We start from the raw sequence: 18,707 nt of genomic DNA, 5'->3' as shown, positions 1-18,707 counted from the left end.
TCATCATAGGTCATTAGTATTAATTTTTCATGACTCTGTCTGCCACATCAGCTTGTGAGCATCCCAGGAGCAACAGGCCTGTGTAATTCACCTTTCATTCTCTTGGGGATAAGATGTGGGACAGGAAGTAAATGTTCATTGAATGAATTAATAATGAATGAATCAATGAACGGACTCTTCTTGTGGCACATACTGCTTTCTACTTTATATTGCCTTGTTTGGGTATCTCAAGTCCCTTCCTGGATTGACAAATCTCCATGGCAATAACAATGTAATTCATTTTTGCATCCCTTACCTCAGCCTACCCTAATGTCTATTTAAATAAATGAGCAAAACTCTTGTAGGACATTGTGTCATATGTCAAAATTGCAAAGCTATCTTCATACTCATTGCTTCACTTGATCTTCACAATGACCTTAGCCATGACAAATTGATCTAGCCATGAGAAATAGGTGTAATCCTCATGTAGCAGATAGAGCAATTGAGTAAAGCCTTGGAACCCTACTTTCTTGGTTTTTAGAACAATGCTTATTCCATGTAATGTTCTTGAGAAAAGGAAGATCTGCTCAGAAGGTCCTTGTTTTGAGAGTTTGGGGGTGAGTGTAGAGATTCACCACTGCTTGAAAAAAATAGCTATAGCTAAACCCTTATCTATCCTTCCCATATGAGTTTAGCATAACTTCCGTGAGCTTGAAGGTTTGGAATACAAATCAGAAAGGGACAAATAAGGGGGTAGAAGAATCTGAACCCTTTAGACATACTTTGGGCAAGAAAAAGACTTTGGGGGCCTGGAAAGAGACCCTTCAGCTTCCATAAGATGGGGTGCTTTATAAGGCAGCATCAAGAAGCACTTAGTAATACTTCTAAAACACCTAGATAGATGTACTTTGAAGTCCAAGTTCTTCCAGGAGAGAAGATATCAAAACTGCTGAAAGAAAACGAAATCTATATAGCCTTGGCTCACCTCAGCATGCTGTTGTGTTTATGCATCTATGGACCTGCAGCACTGGGCACAAAATCTGGCATGGGTGAGCTCAGGAGGGTCTGGCAAACAGCAATGGTAGCCTGAGGTCTGACTTGAAGCCGAGTAAGGCTGGAATGGAGGAAACTACCCAGTATCAGGAGCAGCACCCAACATCCAATGCCTTGATTTCCTCACCAGGCACAGCACAGTCAGAGCACCTTTGCCCTACCAGCCTCACAGGGAGCAGGCCAATCCCTGCTCCTGAGATCTGGTCAGAGTCTTACCCAATACATCCCTGGGTGGCCTAACTATTCCTCAAGCACCAAGAGGCCCTGCTAAGCAGGCTGTTCTGGAAGCATTGCTTATTCCCACTGACCCCACCCCATATAACCCGACTGACCCTCCTCAGAGGGATGCTCCCCCCCTGACTCCATCTTTCCTCCTGTGAGAACGGTGCCCCCCACCCCACCCCCTGTTTCTAAGAAGGTAGTCTCTGTCCCCATCCCTGCCAAGCTGGGCCAGAGAGCCAAGTTTTTCCTCACCAGCGGCCTGAGTTACTGGGGGAGGGGGGGAGGGCAAGAGGGGGTGGAGGGCAAGAGGGGGTGGAGGGCAAGATGAGGGGAGAAGAGACACCTGCCAAGAAAGCCCTGCAGCCCACAGTAGACCTGTGACAACCATGGAACCACAGGGAATCGGGGTCAGGAAGGTCTTTGGCAATAGATTGCCCCAGAGTCCAACCCCCTTTTTTTCTGAATGGGAGCTGCTCAAGGTCGTTTTCCTGGGGGTCAAGATAACAATACGTTGTGGTGCGTGCCTGCTCCAAATGTGGGTGTGGAGTGTCCAGGTCAGGTTGGAACAAATGACTTACCTGTGCTTGGGGCAAGTGACAGACCTTTGTGCTAACCTGAAGTAGGACTCTCTCCCCTGCCCTCCCCCTCCCCCCTTGCTTCAAAAATTACAGCATGCATAGGCTTGGCAGCCTTCCAAGGGAGAAATTCAAAGCCTCGCCCCAGACCTTCAACAGACTTCCAGACCCCAGGCTTCAATCCAGGGGCTCACCAAACCTTATCCCTCAGGGAGGGTTCTATACGCGGCGCTCTGGACTCCCTAGATCCTCGCCAGAGCTCAGAGAATCCAGGGGCTCCTGGGCACAGCCCCCGCCCACGGCCGCCCCGCACTGGACGGGGATTGGAAAGGCGCTCAGTCGCAACTGACCTGAAATGCCGCCCCCCACCACGACCACGTCGCATTTGCTGCTCATGGTGCTGGCCCCTCGGTGCCTGCTGCTCTGGTCTCTGGGTCTTGGTCCCCGCCCGCTGTGCTGCCGCTGCCCCCGTGCTACAGCCTCTGCGGAGCCTTTATATTGCCGCCCAGGACACCCGGGAGCGGAGCCCCGCCCGCGGTCCGCGCTGGCACTGGCCGGGAGGAGCCCCGTGGCCGCTGACACCGCCCGCTGCTCTGCTCCTGAAACCTGGGGGCCGGGGGGGGGGCGGGGGCGGTGCTCCTGGGCGAAGAGGTTGCCTGGGGCCTACAAAAGTCCTTCCCTGCCGCTACCACCCCTTTGCCTTCTGCACAGCATTTTCCCATCAGCTTCCCTAGTGCACGACAGGGCTTGGGGGTTAGGAGGATGGGAGATTGAGGTGTCTTCCTCCAGCACCCCAGTTACTTGCTGAATGGAGCAGCAGAGATAATAGCAAATACTAATCCAGCTCTTTCCAGGTACCAGGCACCTTACTTAGCGCTTTACATTGCAGGATTCCAGTTAAACCTCACAACCCATTTTACAGATGAGGAAAGTGAAATCAAGTAGTGAGTGAGGCGTGAAGGCTAGATAAAAAGCTAGAAGGAAAAAAAAGCCAACAAGATTATGAAACCCACTTTGGCCCACCACACAGTATTGTCATTATCTTGGTATGTACTTGATGGGATTCTCACACCTCCCATCTTCCTATCAAATAGACACTTCTCTCCCTCCTCCCTCCTCTCCCCCCCCCCCCGCCCCATCCCCCCGCCCTTATGCCCACAAATAACTCAGGAAGGCTCCTCCCTAGTATGCAAATGCAGAACTTAAAGACAATCTTAAATTGCCTCACTTTCACAATGATCTAATAGCAAACTGTTCCTTGAGCAAATCGGTATGTCAGTTCTGGTAACTGTTGTGTCAGGAACCCAGATAAAGTGGTGGTGGCAGGGGCAAGGACTTGGATGGGCAGGGTGGAACTTAGAGCCCCCCCCTTGGACAGCAAGGGGAGCTATTTATGGCCCTGGAATATGGGTCTGGGGACCTTGGCATTGCCAAACATAGGGGTGATTCAAGAAGATTACAGGTGTTTACTAATTGGAAAGAATACGGGCACCCCTGTGTTCATTGCAGCATTGTTTACAATAGCCAAGCTATGGAAGCAACCCCAGCGCCCATCAATAGGTGAGTGGATAAGGAAGTGGCGGTACATCTACATCCAGGCAGTTGTCCAGGCCTGTTCAGGATTCTACGTTTCCTACGTGGAGTAGCTCCCAAGATCCATCTTCTCCCACAGCATCATGTGGTCAGACGAGGCCTCTAAAAGCAGAGCTTCTCAAACTTGAATGTGCGTCACCCAGGTCTGGGGGGTCTGTGAAGCTGCATTTCTTTTTTTAAAAAAGAATTTCTTTATTGATTAAGGTATTGCATATGTGTCCTTATCCCCCTATTGCTCCCCCACCTCCCACTCATGCCCCCACCCCCTGTTGCCCGTGACTACTGGTTAGGCTTATATGCATGCATACAAGTCCTTTGGTTGCTCTCTCCCCCTTATCCCCACCCTCCCCTGCCTTCCCTCTGAGGTTTGACAGTCTGATCAATGCTTCTCTGTCTCTGGGTCTGTTTTTGTTCATCAGTTTATGTTGTTCATTATATTCCACAAATGAGATCATGTGATATTTATCTTTCTCTGACTGGCTTATTTCACTTAACATAATGCTCTCCAGTTCCATCCATGCTGTTGCAAATGGTAAGAATTCCTTTTTTACCGCAGTGTAGTATTCCATTGTGTATCTGTACCACAGCTTTTTTTAATCTACTCATCTGCATTTCGTTTCTTCTTTTTATTGATTTCAGAGAGGAAGGGAGAGGGAGAGAGAGATAGAAACATCGATGATGAAAGAGAATCATGGATCGGCTGCCTCCTGCATGCCCCACACTGGCTTTCGAGCCCGCAACTCAGGCATGTGCCCTAACCTGGAATCGAACTGTGACTTCCTGGTTCATAGGTTGAAGTTCAACCACTGAGCCATGCTGGCCGGGCTGAAGCTGCATTTCTAACAAGCCCCAGGTCATGCTAGTGCTGCTGATCCATGGACCACACACCTTGAGCACATTCTCTTCTGTTGCAGTCCTCTGCTCCCCATCAGTTCCAAAGCTAGCTCCATTCTCCAGAACCTCTTACCTATCTCAAGATGATCCTAATGGCAAGGTATGTGTTCATTATGCAAGCATTTATGGAACACCTGCTATGCTGGGCCCTGTGGAAGAGGTGAACAAGATGGAGACTGCCCACCTTTAGGACTTAGTACAGACATCACAAAACTAATAGTGATAAAAGAATAATAATAGTGAAAATTTAACAATGCATAAAATAATAAGAAGCATAATTTATTTTTGTGCGTGTTTGTGTCTTTTCTTCCCAAGTAGATAATGAAATCCTTCAGGATGAATCCTTATTCATCCACTCAAGAACATTTTATTGAGCACCAATACTGTGTCAAGCACTGTGGTTATTATTGGAAATAAGCTCTTATAAATAAGAGATTTCGGTAATCCTAGGAAAACAAATATTGAAAAGACAATTATAATAAACCTAATTCATGTTACAATGGAGCAATGCTCAACAGCTCTTACCAAGAAGCACAGAGGAATGCTCTTTGCCCCAAACAGTGTTTATTTGCCTTTCCAACTTGATGAAATCCATGTATCTTTCATTAATTAAAATGAACTCACTTTCCTTTCATTTTATTTTATTAAAAGACTGCCAAAAAGATAAAAATCTCGTTATTATTTCTTTCTTGCTATCCAGCTTTTCATTAACAGATATTTCAGTGAGTTTCTTATGAAGCCACAGGAGGTTTCAATAAAGAGGCAAGCTGTGTAGAACAGAGTTCACCTGATATTATCTAAGTTGTACATTTTATTTTTTTTTCTTTTCATTTTAGTACTGGAAACTTGACAGGGAATGGAATTTTGAAAAAATATAATATATTCTTTAGAGCTTACCAGTTTCTTTTTCCCAACTTCTATGCTAATTTTTCTTTTTTAAACATACACTGGGGGATCAAATGATGAAAGGGTCAGCCATTGCAGCCAGGACAGCTCTTTAACAATGTCAAATCAGAATTTTAACCATTTGACAATTGTAAATTTTAAATTGTAGGGTTTTTGATTCTGCCCAGTGAAGTATCCATCATCAGCTGGATCCTAGTATGAGAGTGTCCAAATACTCAGGAAGACAGTTGGGGGACTTTCAGTGGCCATGGACTTGCTTTTGCCTCAAGGACTTGCTTGAAGAGAATCACATCCTCAAACAGCCCAAGAGTTGGGCAGACCTGACTTCAATCCGAGTTAAAGCCCGTCATGGGACATTAGACTAAAGACTGGCCATTTAACTCAAAAGTTTCTAAGCTGGTTTAAGATACCAAAGGAAAGACCTGCCCCAGGGCCAGAAACTGGATGAAAGTTGAGTTGACAGGAAACAAGCTTAACAGGCTGACAGCTATGCGAATGCACTGAGGTGACTTATAAGCACAAAGTTGAGATGGAAGAGAAATGACTCTTCCTGGCCAAAGAACCAGAGCATAGCTTTTTCTTCTATGACCTAATTGCCATAGCATGAGCAGGACAGGGACAAAGGGGTACAACACAGAGAGTGGGCCCCACAACATATGAGTCAGGCAAAGACACTAAGCTATAAAGCCTCAGAAAGGTAGAGGTCAAACCTAGATATGTTATAGAGCATGATGAAGAAAAACAAACTGCAGTTGAAACATAAGTGCTAAACAAACTGTCCAAGGTGAATTTTATTACAATGACTGATGTCAAGACTAAGAATATTTCCACAAGTCATAACAAGACTGGCAAAATAGATGATAGATGTTGAAGTTGGGCAATAGGTGCATGAGAAATATATTGTGCTATGCTGAATACCTGTGTGCATTTATAAAAAAATTCAGAATTACAGATTTTTAAATCTGTTGACTATCATTTTATTAAGCATATTTTATGTTTAAATGGTTTGACAATAATTGGTTCATAAATTTGTTTTAATTTGAAAAATATTATACAACTATATTGGGTGATAAAGAATTTGTTGTATTCAAAAGAAATAAAGTTTTTCCAGCTTTCTTATTTCCTATTTTAGTAAGTCATTCCGTTTCTTCGTTCTCCACCTGGAATTACCTAGAACAATACAAACAACAAACAAACACCTTTCTGTTTCCTAAAGGCAGGTGAAAAGTTAATACCTTACAACCTTAAGATGACAGATAATGTGAACCATAGAGCTGAATAGACCTTTGGAGTTATTTGGTCTATATCTCTGCTGTCACCTCCCTATAGCAACACACCTAAAGCTTTGGGAACAAGGAGCAAGGTCAGCATCAGGCAGGCCCTAACAATGAAACATGGAACAGCCAGACGTTTCTAAATAGAAACAAGGAGTAATCTCATCTCTGATACCCCTAACTGCTGAAAACAACAGCAACCATTTCTGCAGTCAAGATTAGAACACAGGACTCCTGGCTATGAAATACAAGTATAATAAAGCTTAAGTGTTGTGAAGTTGTCATGACATTTTGTGTAATTGTAGTGCCTATTTTTATGATACTTTGCTGTATGTATGACATTTACCAACAAACTCCAGATAGCAAGGTATGCTCAGCCTCCAAAAAGCAATACTTGTAGTTGGTGTTGTAAATGGAAACTCTGACCTGCTGGGCTGAGAAAGGATTTATTTGGCAATGGTTGTTTGTTTTCTGGCATTGAAGTCAAGTCATTCAATCAATGCTGAGATTTCAGGAGCAGCTTTGGGTATTTTCAGTCACAATGTTCATTATAGAAGTGGCATTATGTTCATTGATAGCAAAGGGTTAGGTGGAACAAATACTTTTGGTGTTAAATTTCCATGATTAATTATTCAAATAATTGACACTGAAACAAGTTGTTTCCCTATATTATCAGTATACAAAGTCCCTCTGTGTAACTCAGGTTTGGATTGTACAGGACTAAAAGACAGACTCTCACCCACTGTATCCTCCTGGAAAAAAAATTCCTAGGGCTTAAATTATCTCCTCTTCATTTTAACATTTCAGAAGTTACATCTTAAGCTCCATCATTTCTTTAGATCACAACTGATTTAACTAAGGAAGTGACTATGAACTAGAACAAGTAGTTCATTTTCCCTAACTTTGGAGGAAGACTATTTTAACTTTCTGTCTACCTCAAAGGAATAAGACAACTGCTTTTTTGAGTGCTTGAGAATTCACTTCACAGCCAGGCCTTTCTCATATATCCTTGGAAATGGAGGGAAAATATTAGAGAATCCTTGCCCTAAACAATATTTCAAGATTTAGCTAATAAAAATACAGGATGCTCAGTTACGTTTGAATTTCAATGAATGATCCTATCTAATAATAGACAAATATGCAAATCGACCATACCTCCGACACACCCACAAGCCACGCCCACAAAGCCACGCCCACCATCCAATCAGAGCGAGTATGCAAATCAACCCAAACCAAGATGGCTACAGCCACAGAGAGCAAGGTTTCCTAGGTAACAGAGGAAGCCAAGCTTTCGGCCTGCCCTTGCCAGGCCTAAGCCTCCACTCAAGCTACAAAGTTTCAATTATAGAAGGTAAACAAATTCAAACAAATGGCGGCAGAATGGAGCTTGAGAGAGCAGGCCAGGGTTGCCGCTGGCAACAGGGGAAGCAAAGCTTTCCAAACACCCTGGCCGGGCCCACCCGCTTAAGGCAACAAAATTTCAATTATAACCCCAACACAAATGGCTGCCGGCCTCGGAGGGAGCCCCAGGCTTGGCTCTGCTCCAGGCTACAAAGTTTCAATTGTAGAAGGAAAATAAATTCCAGATACCAGGGCCTCCGCTTGGGTTGCCAGGGGGCGTGGCCGGCCTGCAAACCACCACAGGCCCCTCACTCAGGCTGCCCCACACCCCAAGGGAACCCCCACCCGATCCGGGACGCCCTTCAGGGCAAACAAGCTGGCCCCCACCCCTGTACCAGGCCTCTATCCTATCTAATAAAAGAGTAATATACAGATTGATCATCACTGCAACACACAATATAGCTGCCCACATGTGGTCAAAGATCCTGCCCCCATGTGGACACAAGATGGCCACCACAAGATGGCCAGCAGGAGAGGCCAGTTGGGAGGCACCCGGCCTGCAAGGGAGGGCAGTTGAGAGGGACCAGGCCTGCAAGGGAGGGCAGTTGGAGGTGATCAACCCTGCAGGAGAGGGCAGTTAGAGGTGACCAGGCCGGCAGAGAAGGGAAGTTGGGGGCAAACAGGCTGGCAGCAGAGTGGTTAGGGGGTGATCAGGCTGGCAGGCCTAAGTGGTTAGGGGCAATCAGGAAGGCAGGCAGGCAAGCAGTTGGGAGCCAGCAGTCCTGGATTGTGAGAGGGATGTCCGACTGCCCATTTAGGGATCTGACTGCCCACCGGGATCGGGCCTAAACGGGCAGTCGGACATCCCTCGAGGGGTCCCATATTGGAGAGGGTACAGGCTGGGCTGAGGGACAACCCCCCTCTGTGCACGAATTTCGTGCACCGGGCCTCTAGTATTTTATAATACCAATGTGTTTCATGCAACATTTTCAATATATTCATACTGAAAACTATTCATTGTTTATCTTAAATTTAACCAAATGTTCTATGCTTTACCTGGCAATCTTAGTCCAAAGATATTTTGTTCTGGTTCAGGTGGAGAAATCAACACAAAGAAGTCAGTTTGAGAATAATAAGTAGCAGGGTATGATCAAATACTAAATTGTGAGGCTCAGGTAAAGGGAAGTGTTAATATATGTCAAAATTCCTCCAACAATGAGCAATTCAAAGAACTCTATATTTGCAGGTTTCTTCAGCTGTTAGCATAGTAGTAAAGATGTTCAGTAAAGTCTCATGTGTAATGAATGAACAAATAAATGAATACATCAATCAGTGCATGAGCCCTGACCAGGGCCCGGGCTGGGAGGAGCCTGCAACTGAGGTATATGCCTTTGACAGGAATCAAACCCGGGACTCTTCAGTCCACAGGCTGATGCTCTATCCACTGAGCCAAACCAGCTAGGGCTTAAATGCTTTTTTTAAAAGTCAAAATCATCTGACACCAAGAAGGAATAAAATTGAATTTTAGAATTACTTTGGGCTGGGTCAGGGTTTCTCAACTTCTGCACAATTGACATTTTGGACAGGAAACATCTTTGTTATGGGGGCTGCTTTATTAATTGAAGGATGTTTAGCAGCACTCCCGGTGTGATGGTCAATTTTATGTGTGAACATGACTGCCCATATTTCTGGATATATGTGTCTGTGAGATTAGCATTTGAATTAGTGCACTTACTAAAGCAGATTGCCCTCCCCAATGCAGGTGGACATCAGCCAACTTGTTGAGGGCCTGATAGAGCAAAAGGTGGAGGAAGGAGGAATTTGTCCCTTTTACTTCTTGCCTGCTTGCTTGACTTGGCACATCTCATCTTCTCCAGCCCTCAGACTCAAATTTAAGCCATTGGCTCCCCTGCTTCTCGGATTTTCTGATTTGGACTGAATTATACCACTGGCTTTTCTGGGTCTCCATTTTGTAGATGGCAGATTATTGAAGGTCTCAGCCTCCATAGTCATGTGAGCCAATTACTATACACTGAGTGGCCAGATTATTATGATCTCTGAACGCATAATAATCTGGCCACTCAGTGCATATCCTATATAATAAAAGGCTAATATGTAAATTGTCCCCTCGACCAGGAGTTCAACCAGCAGGCAGGCCGGCCAACTGCCCATGTCCCCTCCCCCTGGCCAGGCTGGCTGGACCCCACCCATGCACGCATTCATGCACTAGGCCTCTAATATATATATAATACACACACACACACACACACACACACACACACACACACTGAGTGGCCAGATTATTATGCGTGCAGAGATCATAATAATCTGGCCACTCAGTGTAAATCCATCCTACTGTTTCTCTGGAGAACACTAATACACCAGACTTCTACCCCACTGGATACCAGTAATACACCTCTTCCCCAACCCCCATTTTTTGTGACAAACAAAACAAAAATATCTGCAGACATTGCTAAATGCTCTCTAGGGGGGAAATCACCTTCTGTTGAGAATCAGTGGTCTAGATCAGTGGTCGGCAAACTCATTGGTCAACAGAGCCAAATATCAACAATACAATGATTGAAATTTCTTTTGAGAGCCAAATTTTTTAAACTTAAACTCCTTCTAACACCACTTCTTCAACATAGACTAGCCCAGGCCGTGATATTTTGTGGAAGAGCCACACTCAAGGGGCCAAAGAGCTGCATGTGGCTCGCAAGCCACTGTTTGCCGACCACTGGTCTAGATGAAAGTATCCTGTACCAGTTGAATTAGATGTTTCAGAAGTCTCTAATGTAATTCTTTTCCTACTCAACTGAGACAAATAAGGGACAATTTGAGCAAATAAAGCCTATGCATTTGAGAAGCTTGTGTCTAAGTTGAATAAAAGTGCTACCAGACATGAATACTGGATAATGAAAAGGCAGATGATGAATTTTATCCATTAAGATCACACATATTCACTTCAAAGCTCCTTATTTCAATGGTCCCAGGTCAATCTCAGCTAGGTCACTCATTGAAATAAGTGCATATGACAAAGGCAAATCTTTACTAGATAATTGCAAGGATGATTACTTTTAATAAATGCTTCTGCACCTACAATTGGAGCAGAAGAAAATTTTCCCATGGTAAAAGAAAAGAAGACAGACCCTTGAAAATCTGGAGTCTCTCCTGAGAAACATTTCTCCTCAATTAATAAATAGTGTTCTGTCTGTCCAAACACCATCAGAAATTTGCACATTCAAAATCATTCTACCAAAATAGGTAGATCCCATATTATTTATCTCTGGCTATTCTTTTCTAGAGACATTATTTCATCACTTTGAGAAACAAATGCTGCTTCCAGCTACTATTTGAAAGCTCATTAAGGTTTGATTCCTATGGAAGAGATAAGTAAGGAGATATATTCACAATGTATTTTTATTCTGTTTTATTAAATTGTTTTAAGAAATTGGTGGAGTTAGAAAAAATACTTTTTCTGATAATTTATTAAGTAAAATTTAGTTTGGGTTAAAAATATGGATAAAATGAATTTATGTTTTGAATGCCCACCATTTTAAGTAATTATTAACCAAATATTAGAGGAAACTCTCTTATCCTTGCTTTAAAAAAAAGGAAAACATTGAGTGAAAGTTTCATAATGCCGGACGTTGGGCGTCATTTAACACCGGTGGTCTTGATCCGGCATCTAGAAGGGTTCAGCAATCTGGAGAAAGGGCTGTGTGTAAATTAATAAAGAGTTCAGAGAAGAAACATAATTTTGAAATGCATATGGTGCGGGGGGGAGCAGAGGAGCTTGGCTGAAGAAACCAAGTTCTCCTTGTCTCAGGATCCCTTGCTTTTTATTAACACAAATTGTTCTAAGGCAAGTTAGAGATACACACTTCAAAGGGTAGGGTTTCGGAGAGAAGCATTGTCAGATTGGGGAATTGCCATTGGCTGTTCAGGTGTTTGGCCAACAGGAGGCAATAACATGTAGATTAAGATGCCCTGAGCTGTCTGGCAGCAAGCAATCATCCTTTTCAGTTTGGGGAAATGCCTTTAGCCATCCCAGATGATTCAGCCCTTGTTGACATGCTGGAATTGGCTTCCGGAAGTTTCAGGACTCCAACAGATAAATATTAGTTAAAAGAAATTTTCAGTAAAGTCTTTTAATTTTCTTACTCATGGAAACATTAAGTCCTATATAATAAGATATAGGACTTCTAGTTCCAGCAACATGATAAATTATATATATATATATATATATATATATATATATATATATATATATATATATATAGTATGTATTAGATGTCCTGCAAATTTTCCCAATACAAATAGCTAAAATCTCTAGATAAACATATAACAGGCACCATATTATGTTAAATAAAAGAAGCCAGACACAATGGGTCATGTATTATATGATATCATTTACATGAAATATCTGGAACAGTAAGACAGAAAGTGAGTAGTGGTTGCCAGGAGCTGGGGGGAGAAAGAAATGATGGATTAACTGCTCAACATGTTCTAGGTTTCCCTTTGGGGTAATGAAATGTTTTTGAAGTTGATAAAAGTGGTGGTTGCACAGCATTGTGAATGTGTTAAATGTCAGTGAAATGTATATTTCAAAATGGTTAATTTCATGATTTGTGAACTCAATAAAAGAGATAACAGACATCTTTTTAAAGTGCAGCCAAGTTAATAAGAAAGTTAGAGAAACCCACAAGGAGCCAAACTTAGGAGGCAGCTAGAAATACAAATGATCATCTGAAACTACAGCTATAGCTTTCCTTGGGACTTTTGATAATTTTCCTAACCAAAGGAATTGGCTTTTTTAAAAAATTGGTTTTTAGAGAGAGAGGAAGGGAGAGGAATAAAGAGATAGAAACATAAATGAGAGAGAAACATCATCAATTGGCTGCCTCCTGCATTCCCCCTACTGGGGATCTAGCCCAAAACCCAAGCATGTGCCCTAACCGGGAATCGAACCAGTGATCTCCTGGTTCATGGGTCAACACAACTACTGAGCGACACTGGCCAGGATGTGTGTAGCATAGGACAGAAGGCAGTGCTTTGTACTCATGCTGCATGAGATGTTGGAAGTGAGACCCCTGAATGAAGTCCAAACACTAAAAGGAATGAGTCAATGAAAGGGCTCATTGGACAAAAGCCACCAGCCTGAAAGGTAGAAGAAAAAGAATATCTTAGTTTGGGATCAGCATGTGGGTGGGAAAAACAGTTTCTTCCTGAAAAAAACCTGTAAGAGTAGGTTACAATGAATGCTAGAAATAATGGGGAAAGGTAACAGAAAAAAACTTAAAATTAGAAAGAATATTTGTTATATTAAACTATTAAATAAAATAAACAAAATGGTAAAAAATGTAAGTAGTTGAAATCAAGAGTTTGTTAGTGAATGAGAAGTAAAGAGGAAAAGAATGAAAATATTTAAAGTTAATTTTGAAAATAGAATGTCATATAAAATAGGTACTCAAAGAGAAGAGTTCTAAAAAACAAATGTTAGAGTCAGAGAATAAGAAAGAAAATAGGATGCTAATTCATAGAAAAAATAATTTAAAACAGGCTAAACAGAGTCAGAGTGTACAAAGCCAACACAGAAACACCAAGCCAGCAAGGAACAGACTGACGAATTTCAGAGGGAAGGTGGGAATGGAGGTTGGAGGCAGGAAGAGATTAACCAGGAAATTTATGTGCATACTAGAGGCCCTGTGCATGGAATCGTGCACTGGTGGGGGGCCCTTGACCTGGCCTGTGGGATCAGACCAAAACCAGCTCTCTGACATCCCCTGAGGGGTCCCGGATTGTGAGAGGGCAGTTCTCCGGTGACGCACCCTGGAATTGGGCTCCCTTCTCTCTGGTTCCGGGTGCATCACCCGAGAACTGCCACTGCCAAGTGACCACAGCTCTGCAGCTCCTGTGTTGAGTATCTGCCCCCTGGTGGTCACATCATAGCTACTGGCTGGTTAGATAGTTGCTTAGGCTAATATATAGTATATAGATATTCATAGCCCATCAACACAGACAATAGACTGGTGAAGGCCTGGGAGGGACAAATGAGGGGTGGAGGGGGTCAATGGGAAAAAAGAGGACATCTGTAATACTTTCAACAATAAAGACAAATTTAAAAAATTAAAATTAAAAAAAGAAACACCAAGTGATGAATACTTTTAAAATAATGTAAATATATGCCCAATCACTATGAGAAAAAATAACAACTCTGAGAACAGCAGAGTTGGTGAGAATTTCTAAGGGAGTGTGGCCACACCCCCAGGACTGAGGCTGAGCAAAAGTCATCAATGTGAGAGAGGCAAGGGTGAGAAAGTCCTAATTCCAGAGATCACACCCCTACCCTTTGGCTATTTACAAGAAGACTTGAAACCCAAGTCACCTCCTCTATAAACACACACACACACACACACACACACACACACACACACACACACACACATATACATGCACACATGCAGCCAAGGACACTATGACTCAGGGATGGGAGCTTTTTCAACATCACACAACTGACTAATGTCAGAGCTGTCTGGTCTTCACCTCTGGTCTTCTGATACCAATACATATATTTCTATCATTTCCCTGAATTTTCATCTTAAAAAACAACAGTGAAACAATTAAGCACAAAATACCTTTGTTGTTGTTCTCTTTTTACTTTACACTTATTTTGTTGGATTTGAAATTTCAGAAATGTTGTGTGTACTTAGGAGAAAGAATTGAATGAGACAGATGCAGATTCTTTTGCATATAGTGAAGGGAACAGAGCTGGGTGACAGTGCTGCGAGGGAGTGGGGCCGGGGGACACAGGGGCTAAAGAGTGTGAGAGAAGAACAGCAGAGTGTACATAGGACCCCAGAGGGAACAGATGATGCCTGTGCTGACCAAGTATTATCAACTTTTCTCAAAATGGAAAGGCAAAGAACACGGCAATGAAATATTCAGCAAGCTAAGATTATGCTAATTTAGGGACCATCACCTAGTCTGAGATTATATCATTTTGGCTTTTTCGGTATTAACATGACCTGTCTTTTATAAAATGATGACAAAAGCGGGATAATCTGTAGAATATCTTTAACTGGCACAATTAAAATTTGACAAGTGTACACTAATCAATTTATTATGACTATTACAATTAAGAAAATTATATCAATCTATGAAATCACCAAGTCTTAGTATTCTGCATTTTTGAGACAAAAATAGCAGATCTTAATAAAAGAATACAAGCAGCTGTAGTGTGTATGTGTGAGTGTGTGTGAAAGAGAAAGAAAAAGATACACAAAAAGAAAAAGATAGAAACAGGGAAACAAGATACACAAAAAGAAAAAGATAGAAACAGGAAACAAGGTAGAACATGGGAGTTTTGGAGAGGAATTTTGGGAACAAGGAAGGGAGAGACTAAGACGGATGAGTCTGGAGAGAATCAATGTCTTATCTCAGTTTTGCATAAGTATGGTGCTTTCCTTAGCTTGGGTTGCCATGAAAAACAGAGTATTGGACAAGGGTATTCAAGCAGTTAGTTTATCTGCGGAAGTGTTTTCAGGGAATGATAATATGGACTGTGAATGGGAAATAAGGAAGCAGGGATACAACATGAACACCTGGAATTCAGGTGGACCTTCTGGGGAGCTGTATAGAATTTGGTTCACAATTGTCTGCTAATGGTACAGAAGGGGGGATGTATTTATCTTCTGACTTCCATTCCTTATTGATCAAGGGTTGCCCATGGACTAAGTTTCTGCTGGTGCTCCATACAGTGGTATTAGGGGAATCCTGGGGCAGAATGTGAGAAGTAAAAGATGCATTTGAGAGGAGGAGCTATGAGCTTATACCTATGCAAAGCTGATTGCTGCTTCAATGGCTGGGGCAAAAGATCTTCTAGGATGATTGTGGGTCAAGATGCCTGAAATGTCTGATACAATGCTTTTGTCAAATAAAAGAATCCAGAAGCAGTTGCCTTGTCATAAAAAACAAGCTTTCAGATGAAACTTCAGTTGGATATGATGTTATCCCCATTAGCTTCTAGTGATTCTGGCTTCATCCGAGTGATAGCCAGGATGGACAGGCAGGTGTTCTTTTAACACACCATGTACCCAAGCCCAGCTGGAATTATAGCTGATGTTTTAGGGTTTCTCCCTTCCCAAGGTCCCTAATCTGCTCTAACAGTTATACAGTAGCTGCAGTGACCTCCTTTTTGCATGATTACTTAATAATTCAGTTTTGAGTGTTACTGCTATAGGGATCCTTAAATTCTCCATGACCTAAACTGGCTCAGTCCCAGCCTGGGTCAGATATGAACTGGTACATTTGTACAGCCTTGATAAAGTTATAGGACATTTTCACATTTTAAAAAATATATTCTTATTGATTTCAGAGAGGAAAGGAGAGGGAAAGAGAGATAGAAACATCAGGGATGAGAGAGAATTATTGATTGGCTGCCTACTGCACACCCCACACTGGGGATTGAGCCTGCGACCTGGGCATGTGTCCTGACCGAGAATTGAACTGTGACCTCCTGGTTCATAGGTCGACACTCAATCACTGAGCCACACTGGTCAGGCATGTGTATAACATTTCTTATTCAACCTTCACAACAACCCTGGAAGAATAGGTTTTAAATTATAGAAATGGCAACTACATTCCAGAGGTAGCATAACTACCAAGCCATAGAATGTTCAGATTTTTAACAATTCTCTTTCTTCCTGGACATTGTATTTCTTGTCCATAATAATTTGGAAACAGATATTAAGACAGAATGATGCTTTAACATTGCAGTAACTAACTTTTGTCACAGTTTTCAGTATACCTTTAGTGGGTCACTTAATAGTCTTGGTAGTAAACAACTGAAATCAATCATATATTTTAAGGAAAAAAGAACTTGTTGAAAGGATATAGGTTAGCTCACAGAATCAGTGGAAAGACTAAAGAAGTAGGCTAATAAATAAACTGGAACCAAAGTTACAAGGATTGACTAAGTTATGTTTAAGCAGCTTACTAGAAATCAATAGAGGCTTATTTCTTGCTCAATCCACATTTCCATCTTGGGTTGACAGAGGCCCTCTGCTCAACAAGTCACTCAGGACTCCTGATAAGGCAGCCACCATCTCAAACCTTGCCAGTGGCCATGCTAGACAGAAAAGACATTTCTGAAAGGCCTCACTAGACCAATGAAATTCTCAGCCTTAAAGTAATATTCATCATTTACAGCCAGTTCATTGGCCATAATAGGTTATATAGCTCCACTCAATCACAAGACAGCCAGGAAATGAAATTGTAGCATGTAACCAGAAGAAAGAAAGAACTGGAAATATTTGACAAATAGCACTCAGTACTATCATACTCATAAAGAAAATCCCTGGACAGAGTGCTACCACCGGGCACTATTGGCCACCACTAGCACTGCCAGCATAAAGCCTAAACTGATTATTCATTCTGAATTCAAAGTCTATATTAATTGACTGGGCTTAGGTCACTGGAGCATGCCCCAGCTACCAGTACCTGTCTCCCACCATGTCATCAGGTAAATACAATGGTATATTCCACAAATGCAAGAAGGGATTTTTAGATCCTAAGCAGTAAAAAAGGGGGAAAATATCCATTATGTGATAAATGTCTAATGCACTCAACTTGCAGAAGAAAATAGAAATATACAGGGTGTACTACAAAAAAAGTATACATACTTTAACAACTGATAGCTCAATTTTGAAAATGAATTGTATTTTAATAAACACTATTTTTATAATTATTCAAAGCATGTATATACATTTTTGGGACACCATATACATATATACACACATATATATGGATATATTTATATGTAAACTAGAAGCCCAGTGCACGAAATTCATGTAAGGGTAGGCCTTCCTTCCCCTGGCTGCCGGAATCTGGCCCTGCCCTCTGCTTACATCCCCCTTGGCCTGGCACTTCCTGTGTCCACCACCACACTCCTCTTCCCCCTCGATTGATTACCCCACTGGCTGGTGGCCTGGGCCTCCCTCTGTGGGGCAATCGTGGGGTGATGGCGGGCCATCCCATCCAAACCAATCGCATTGCACCTGCCTTTGCTGGCCTGGCACCAGTGCATGTCATAGCGTGGTCATCCGGACAATCGTTCTGCTGTTTGGCTGTTTGGTCAATTTGCATATTATACGTTTATTATGGATGGTCTTGTTCCAAGTGTTGTTCCTATTTGTCCTCTGATTAGTGTGGAAATCAATGCTACCTGGATCCTTCATTCATAGCTGAATCCATATATTCATCTAGGCAACAAATTTTCACAGAGGTCTCATCTATTTCCAGGCCCTCTGAACATACCAAGATGAGTAAGACTATCAGATGCTTGTGTTCTCATAGTAAAATAAACACTGAGTAAATAATGGCAATACAATGTGATAAGTCTTATTAGAGGGATGAATGTTAAGAGATGGTGTTGGCACAAAGTAAAGGGTAATTAACTTCAATGGGGGTGGAGCACACTAGTCAGGGATGGCCATTCCAGCAAGAAGCTATAGAAGGGAGAAAATGAAGCTGTGCAGTACTCGCCTTGGGGAGAGATGAGTACTGTAGCATGTAGGTGCATAGAAAAACAGATGCAGCTGATGCTGGACTTAGGGTTGCCAGATTTAGCAAATAAAAATACAGGACATCCAGTTTAATTTGAATTTCAGATGAACAATGAATTCTTTCTATAGTAAATGTGTCCCATACAATATTTGGGACATATTTACACTAAAAATTACATTAAAATGTGTTGCTTGTGGGAAATTCAAAATTAACTGTGTGTCCTCTATTATATTTGGCCACCCTACTTGGAATGCTTTCTTGCTCACTCTTTGGGACACATTTCAAATGTCCTGTCCTCCGGGAA

The 18,707-nt window shown here is 42.3% G+C and overlaps 1 protein-coding gene across 1 annotated transcript in view; it reads right to left on the bottom strand.

Annotated features, from left to right (window-relative positions):
• The window catches only part of MAOB (monoamine oxidase B), a 64,534-nt gene extending 62,202 nt beyond the window's left edge, over positions 1 to 2,332 (bottom strand). Inside the window, exon 1 of the mRNA XM_079765757.1 lies at positions 2,180 to 2,332. Coding sequence (XP_079621883.1) covers positions 2,180 to 2,225 — 46 coding nt within the window. The 5' untranslated portion in view covers positions 2,226 to 2,332. The remainder of the gene's footprint in view (positions 1 to 2,179) is intronic.
• Between the last annotated feature and the right edge of the window lie 16,375 nt (positions 2,333 to 18,707).

The sequence above is a fragment of the Cnephaeus nilssonii genome (genome assembly GCF_951640355.1).
Source record: "Cnephaeus nilssonii genome assembly, chromosome: X".
NCBI lineage: Eukaryota > Metazoa > Chordata > Mammalia > Chiroptera > Vespertilionidae > Cnephaeus > Cnephaeus nilssonii.
The sequence above is the reverse complement of the archived record's forward strand: the minus strand, read 5'-3'. Positions and strand labels throughout refer to the sequence as shown.